We start from the raw sequence: 8174 nt of genomic DNA, 5'->3' as shown, positions 1-8174 counted from the left end.
CATGCTCTAAATTTCCAGACAGATTTCTACCACTTTGTATGGCCATTTTAAAATGATTTGTACTCCAATTTTTATTTATTTTGGTAAAGCAAGGGCATTAGATGTTTTTGTTATAATTAACTATATAAACAAAATGCTATCTTAGTGACATTTACCACAGATTACAGATAAATAAATTTTTATTTTCAATTTAGGAAACGGTTCCACTACGCGCTCACAACGATTAAAATGCCCCTTTAGTCATTCCACATAACGACCACGTTCGTTGCGGTCGTGGCGAAAACTTCAATTATGACGTCATCTTTATTAATTTCCCTTTTCGGCAGGGGACTATTGCTCTTGATCTGTCAACCTCGTCTAAGGGCTCAAGATGACCATTTTAAAATATGAGTCGAAGTGATCGTTGAGAAAATTCAAAGCATCTAAGATGGCGACCGTGGAACTTATATTTTATACAGCAAGAGGTCGAAACGGAACAACTTGTTACAGACAATCCAATTATATATTATTATTACTATATTAAAAAATATATTTATTTCATTTTTACATTTTTCTTCTTTGAGTGCCATCTCCTGTTGAAGGTTGGCTATCATTACGGCAACTCGAGCTTTTGTCACTGTTGCAGTCGCTGGCGTAGATTTTTCAGCCAAGATGTACGTCTTCCTGGATTTCTTTATCCTTGTATCTTTCCCTGTATATTTTATGTTTTATATGGCCAAGGTACTCCAACTTACTTTTTTGTTGTCTTTTGTTTTTTCCCATTCGTTGTAACACTACTTTATTGCGTACTTTATCCCTCCAAGATAACCTCAGCATCCTGGAATCCACGTTTAGTGTGATCGTTGTGAGCGCTTAGTGGAACACACCCATACTTGCACAATTATAATAATCTGTCCTTTTAATGTAAGTGGTTCAATGTTTGATTCAACAAATTTCAAATATTTTTACATATGTTTATAGCTTGCGAGGTGGTTGCATAATATTTTGTTACGTACAATTTAGAAAAAGCGTTTTTGATGTGCTCTTAAATTAAGAGATCTGTAAGGAATGAATCTCCTTGAATCCTTTTTTTATTTTCATACGAGTCTTAAACTAGAAAAGTTTTCGTACTTTTATTCTTATTATGAAAGTGATTTTTTCTGTTTATGAAAAAGATGGGCTTTGTAAATATTTGATCGCCGATATACTTGAGGGAAGTAAAATGAAAGAGATTTTGCTTGGAGGGAATGCGTGTACTTTTAATTTTTAAAAATGATATTTCGTGACGGTGGAACAGTCAGGATTATTTTCCTGTTTACATTGTCGCGAAGATAAAATAAAAATATCGTACTATTTTCCCTTTTATCGGGATATGTACACTTTTCGTCGATTTAATTTACAACAGAGCCTGTAAACTTTCAGCCCTGGTTTTTCGATAGCTCGGAGGCCTAATTTTAGTCCCTTCCCCTTTCCACCTTTTTCTTAAGAGGAAACGATAGGAAGGAAAAGTGGATTTGACGGTGGAGGAGACGCATAGGAAAGGGAAATGTCTTTTTGTGGGTCTTCTCCGTCAATGAAGGGTAGGCAACGCATCTGCAATGGCGGGTGTTTATGGGCAGCGGTTGCTTTCCACTTTGGTGGATTCAGGTGGCCGCTTGCTCGTTGGCCACCTTATACTATAAAAAAACATCCTTCGTATTAGGCAGCTTAAATTATGTAACGTTTATTTTTGTTTATAATAAATATTGTAATAATTGTAAATATGGATGATGTAAATATGCAAATGCACTGTGATTTTATGACATAAGCTTTGGATTGTTTAATTTATTAGCTGTCGTCCGCGACTCCGCTCGGAAATGTGCTTTTCCAGACGATGTTCTACATCTACGCCTAATCTCATGAAGATTAAGAGATACCTTACAATTACCCATTCAAGACAAAATGTCGCATTATTTATATTTTATATATATTGTTGTCTGTAATAAATATATTAAGTAGTAATTATTTGTTTTATTTAATATTCTTGTTCCCCTGTTTAACCGACTTCCAAAAGGAGGTTTGCAATTCGTTTGTATATTTTTTTCACATCTTCACCACCAAGTTATCAGATTTACAAAATTTTTGCACAATTGTTGCGTGTAATTGGTCCCATTTTTTCACAAATTTAAATACTATCCAGTAGTTTTTGAGTTAATCGCAACTACGGGAGCCGTAAAGCCTGTCAAGACAATTTTGCTTTCAATGTTTACGTAAGCTACTCTACATAAAAATGATGCATGAAAGAATTATCGTTAAATTTGCTAAATAAAAGTCCGGGATAGCATATAAAAAACGCAACTAAACAGTCGTGCGATTGTTTCGTCAAAAGAGTTTTCGCGCTCTTAGCTACATAACCTTCCAGCAAAATATACAGAGGTAAAATCAATTAAAACCACCCTTTTAACAAGCAAATTTATTATTTAATTTTTACATTGTCAGTGAAATTGATGTTTACAATAATAAATGATTTACCTTGAATTAAGAAAAGTGTAAACTTATCTATATTCTGTTATCTACCTGATTGACAAATGCAAATGTACGAGAAAATATTGATATACAGATCACAGATAAAAAAGACATAAAAAAAGTTACACAACAGGTTTACAGATACGTAATTTTTCAACGTTTAAAATCACGTTAACATTAGTCCACTTTATTTCCAATTTACAACATAATCTCTTTTGTGCGCACATAATTAACAACAAATGAAAGATGCATCAGTAACTAACAATGATTAATAAGTACGCAAAATACCACTGACCAACGTATTAAAAATTAATCAGCAAATGATATAAAAACCAAAAAACTAATTAATTAGATCCGCGGAGCTATATCGTGGCGAGATAAGTTCTCTTTATCGTGTTTTAATACAAGCCTATTTCGATTCAGCGCCATCTGTTAAAGCGCGGCAGAAACGGCGCCAACAGATAACATGTTTTACTGATAACAGTTACGACAGTGAAAATACACAGTAATATTAAAAATAAGTCAATAGCATACATTCGTGACATAAGTCCTTACAATAAAATCTGCCTGGTCCGATAGTGTTCGTTTTTAAATATTTCAACTGCTCTGAACATCGCACGAATCGCTGCGCAGAAAACAATTTTATGCTTCGCGCAGCGCTCAGATGACTTCGCCGCCAAAATATTGAAGCGGCCCATACAAGTTCTTAACTCTTTACATGAAAATCTCAAAGTATTGTAGCTAAATACTTTATGTGGATGGATAAACCCTGCGCTTTTAAATGCAGAATTATTATAAACTCTTTTACAACAATACTCGATTGAACAAAACTTGAGTACTTCCCAATTACATAATTTTTTCAATCTGATTTACTTTTTCATCAATAAATAAAAATACATGTTTTTGGACTAAGACATGGCACAATATTATGCTATTTTACAAATAATTGAAAACAGATTATTGTATTACTATTTACTCCAACATTTGAAAAATGCTTTTTAATGCAGATTAACAATCTTTTCCCCATTTTATTTAACGTGACATTTATGAGAGTTACTACGCAATGTTTTTTATTATTAATAATTAAATTTAATAATGTATATATTGCTTATAATAATTAGGTGCGCTTATAATCCTAAATTCTTAACACCTCAATTTAATAATCGATCGAAATCGAATCAAATCGAATTCATAAATCGAAATTTTTAAACATAAAATTTTATCCAATAGACTTTGGACTCACGTCTCATATATGCATTTTACGACTGATGTAAAATTAATGTCGATAGATATAGAGCAAGTATAAAATAATGCTACACGCAGACAAAACAACAGAAGAATTCCATTCTCACTCACATTCAGAAAAAAAACAAAGCTATTTAAGAGTTAAGTTTAGAAAATCAGTCTTGAACAGGCCTTTATTACCATAACTACAAGATAGTATTATTTTTACATTTGATGAATTAAGCAATGAATACTAAAGAATCTAATGAAACATGAAAATCGCTACTACGGGGAAAGCAATGAAGTAAAGGACATAGTTTTTTTTCTAAATGGCAACATTTCGGCGGCAGAAATTCGGGAAATTCGGGAATTTCGGTAAACGGATAGAATGCGTTTAAAGGCAGTTCATATACACGATTTTTATAAGATAAAACATCGAATACAACACAGAATTCCTACTTGGTTCTTAAACAATCAGATGTCAGTCTTTGCACAGTCGAATCACATTTAATTTATTGCTGAGACTGTAACTAACATGTGGAACATGTATTGACATCTGTCTCTGTTTCTCTCAAACAGAAATAAGGGACAGGAATGTCAATACACGCATCACTGCAGTCGAAAAACCACAGTAAGTTCAAATATTTAGTAAAAGATTTTTAATAATTAGAAATGAAAGTTAAAAGTATGAATTCTCGCAAAAAAATTGTAGAAAATAATTGACAATGTAAGAGATAATCGTAATAAATATTTTATAACAAGAATAAAATCAATTTATTGGCGGGAATATTGACAAGAATCGTTTAACAATTTCTTGTCAAATTATCTGTAGAACCATAGAGTTTCTTTTCATTTTAATAGATCAAATAAAAAAAAAACAAATCGATACTATTCATGAAACATTACCACGATCTAATGTTTATAAATCTTTTAGAATATCCATACGAGTCTAAATAACATTGCAAACTTCTATTCTATTGGTGCGTAGGTAACATGTATGAATTACTCAATTTTAAATCTTAAAATAACGTGCTCATATAACCGTATATTATGTATAAATACGTGGTAATTGTGCACATAGTATACATATTTTTTTGGGCCTTTCATTTTATATTTAAACTTACAAACTAAATTTAAACTGATATTTATATAAGAAACAAATGAAAATTTTCTCTCTTTTCCCGGTATTTACATTAACAACGTATTCATGTATTTACAAAATAGCAAAAAGTGCAGAAAAGATAAAATTCACAAAATATTTATTTGAGCAATACGTTTAATATATATTTACAAAACACTCACAGATAAAGTTTTATTACAATAGCGAAAGTATATACGATAAGGTATACGTATGAAATATTTTGAAAAATAATTTGGAATGTCTGTACTGGTTGAAACAAGCTAATTGCTTTTCTCTGTAAAAGAAACAAAATGAATCTTGACATGGACTTTCAATAAACTGTATTTGTGAACTAAAACTAAAAAAAAAACATTAAAACCGATAAGTGAGGATAACACTACTGCATTATCTAATAATTATTAAATTCTAGAAAATTTTATTGCTATAAGACGATTATTTACATCATCAAGCTTCTCCTAATAGGTGCGTCTAGACATTAAAAGTAGAACTAAGGAAAAAAGTATAATTCCAGAACTTTCTACTGTATAACATCACTACATCGCATTACTTAATTATATCACAATAAGATTAGAATCTTGTATAGATAAATGTCAACATGACAGCTGTCAATACAGACTATAAATGCTGTTCAATATATCTAATAACCTCAAATCGGTGTAACGGTGTTTTCCTTTTGCACTTGAATACGAAAACGAAGAAGTATAGTGAATAACACAAAAAATAGTATAAAACGGTAGAAATTTAACAAGATTTGTTTAATCGGAATTATCGTTACCCGCGGTATTTAACGTCCTGTTCTCCTCACTTAACAACGATTTGTCGTATCGCCTTTGTCTCAACATTTTAGGTCTGGCGGCGCCCAGCAGAGGCGCTGACGTCGCGTGTCCGCCGAGCGGACTAATCTCCTTGCGTCCTTGAAGCAGCGGTGACGTCACACTCGAAGATTCGTCGCCTTCGTCATCTGACAGCGCGGGATAACTTTCTTTCATTTTTAAACTACGTTCCAATCGACGCAGAAATCTGGAATATAGTTTAAGGAATTAAATATTTCTATGACTAACTGTTGCTTGCGGTTTCACCCACTTGGAATTAAAAAATAATTAAATACAAAGATATCTGAGGATAAAGTAGATTTTTATGGTGAAACATTTTTTTAAATTGGGCTAGTAGTTTTTGAGTTATGTCAATTCATACAAAATTTACTAACAAAAGATTGGATGTAAAATTTAAAAATTATTATAAATAAAAATAATCTAAAAATCCAAATCCCATTTATACGTTAAAAAAAAGCCAATGCCACAAGTCTATCAGTCATGATAACGTAGCTTTTAAATGGTGAAATAATTAAAATTTGCCCAGTAGTTTTTGAGTTACTTCGATACAAAAAACCAATAATACAATTTTTTTCTCTTTATAGTATAGCTAATCTGTATAGACGACGGAGACTATGTGTTTAGTTTAGTATTCTATGTATATTTTCGTCAATGGAAGTGAGCACACCTTATCTGATTGCTGATGGTCCTCAGCTTGTTGACTTTGACCGGCTTCCGCGAGTCTTCAGTCAGATCCAAGCTGGATGATATTTTTGATGAAGTATCCTAAAACAATCGAACTAAATCTTATTTATTGAACTTATTTGATCATACCCATGATATCAAACATGCTTTCAACATCTACTTTTAAAAACTGTATGTAGAAAACAAGTACATAGTATCTAAAATAGGACACTAAGGGCCTGTCCCACCAAATTGTAAATTGATTACAATGCAACATGTAAAACATCGGATTTTGTTCCCTTATCTGACAGTGACGTCATTTAAAGCTAGCTGAGCTCAGCTAGTGGTGGGACAGGCCATAAAATGCATTCACGAATAGAAGAAATAACGAGATCGTTATTCTAGAACTACATAGAAATAATCGTTGAGATTGAAATGAATGATTTTATGAAGAAAGATACTGTCATAGATTGTACATTACTACTAACAATTAGTATTATTAAGAAACAAATTAAGCTCCCAATTCTGTGGATACAAAAACCACAAACTCCTCAATTCAAGCCGAACAGTATTCTAGAAGATGCAGAAATTGTCAGATGTCGCGTTAGTACATTCACCTCGGAACTACGGCACTTTTGTCTCCGAAGCGGTTTCCTTTGGCGGACCTCACACGGCTGTGAACATATTGAACGAAATACGAAAAATAACAAGCAAACATATTTACACAAAGTGCAGTACTTTCTGGAACCATCGACAAACCTCAGTTTTTAATTCATAATGGATGATTTTAAAAATCTTTTGAACATACACGAAATCAAAAATGATTTCTAGTATGAGGTTTGTAGAGGGGTTTGTTAGTGCCCGTTTTAAAAATAGTGTCGTGTGTAGTGCCATTCAATATTTAGTGTCAATTTTAGTCAAAAATAGTGCTTATAATTAAAAAAATAATTTTTAATGGCTTGGACTGCTTTCGATGGGGATTAACACTGCGTCAGTTAAAGAAATAAATCCCAACAGTGTAAGTTTACGATAAAAGGAAACATGTCATAAATACAATATAAAAGAAGACAATAAAAAGGAACTGTAAACCTTGAAAAAAAAAATAGTTTTTTTTGTAGTTAGATAAGTTTGTTGCTGACCTGCATTTCTAAATCTGGCGGTAGTCGTAGTTCCCGTGCGGAGGCGACAGATGCGACGGAGGCGTTGCTGACCGTGTCCTCGGAGGAGGAGGAGGAGGCCAGCGCCGGCGCCTGCGAGCGGGAGCGACGCCGGCCCACCTTGCGCCCGCGGTTGCAACATGGCACCTGAACAGATATCACCTACTATTGATATTGAAATGCACTTTTGCGGTTTTGAGATATCAGAACTACTGCAAATAAAACGAAATCATTGCTACTATATCTATACTAATATAATAAAGAGAAAATATTTGCATCTTTGTGTGTATTGAAATAACTCAAAACTACCGGACTAATTTCATAAATTCTTACACCATTATAAGCTATGCTATGACTGAGTAACATAAGGTATATATTTAAATTTCACGCGGACGAAGTCTCGAGCAACAGCTGTCTTTATTAAAAATTGCTTAGCTTTTGCTCATGATTTCGCCCCTGACATTATAAAATAGTAAATAACAGAGCCTATGTTACTCATTGATGCCGTAGCTTTTTAGTTTTGAAAGAATTTTTAAAATCGGCCCAATAGTTTTTGAGTTAATCCAATACAAACAAAAAAAATATATTGTTGAAATACCTCAAGCAAATTGTGCATTGAATGCGGCATATGAGGAAGTGTAGTCTTAGTAGCGACTGACACGTCGTGTGACA

The 8174-nt window shown here is 32.8% G+C and overlaps 1 protein-coding gene across 2 annotated transcripts; it reads right to left on the bottom strand.

The window, feature by feature from the left end:
* Positions 1-5231: 5231 nt before the first annotated feature.
* On the bottom strand, positions 5232-8168 carry LOC106101696. Of its 2 annotated transcripts, XM_013281005.1 has the most exons (5): positions 8101-8168; positions 7485-7649; positions 6963-7019; positions 6350-6447; positions 5232-5869 (listed from the first exon to the last, which is right to left on the bottom strand). In XM_013281005.1, exons 1-5 carry the CDS (start codon positions 8128-8130, stop codon positions 5605-5607), a joined length of 615 nt encoding a protein of 204 aa, XP_013136459.1. In that variant the 5' UTR covers positions 8131-8168; the 3' UTR covers positions 5232-5604. The 2 variants fall into 2 exon arrangements, with proteins under 2 accessions (XP_013136459.1, XP_013136460.1); XM_013281006.1 differs by lacking the exon at positions 6963-7019.
* Between the last annotated feature and the right edge of the window lie 6 nt (positions 8169-8174).

The sequence above is a fragment of the Papilio polytes genome, unplaced genomic scaffold (genome assembly GCF_000836215.1).
Source record: "Papilio polytes unplaced genomic scaffold, Ppol_1.0 DF823958.1, whole genome shotgun sequence".
Lineage (NCBI taxonomy): Eukaryota > Metazoa > Arthropoda > Insecta > Lepidoptera > Papilionidae > Papilio > Papilio polytes.
Note: the sequence above shows the minus strand (reverse complement) of the source record. Positions and strands in the feature narration are given on the sequence as shown.

Coding starts and splice junctions, on each gene's coding strand:
- LOC106101696 (XM_013281005.1), bottom strand. CDS start 8,130: ATGCCGCATTCAATGCACAATTTGCTTGAG. Junction 7,650..8,100: donor CAATGCACAATTTGCTTGAG/GTATTTCAACAA, acceptor ATATCTGTTCAG/GTGCCATGTTGCAACCGCGG. Junction 6,448..6,962: donor AAAAGTGCCGTAGTTCCGAG/GTGAATGTACTA, acceptor CGATTGTTTTAG/GATACTTCATCAAAAATATC.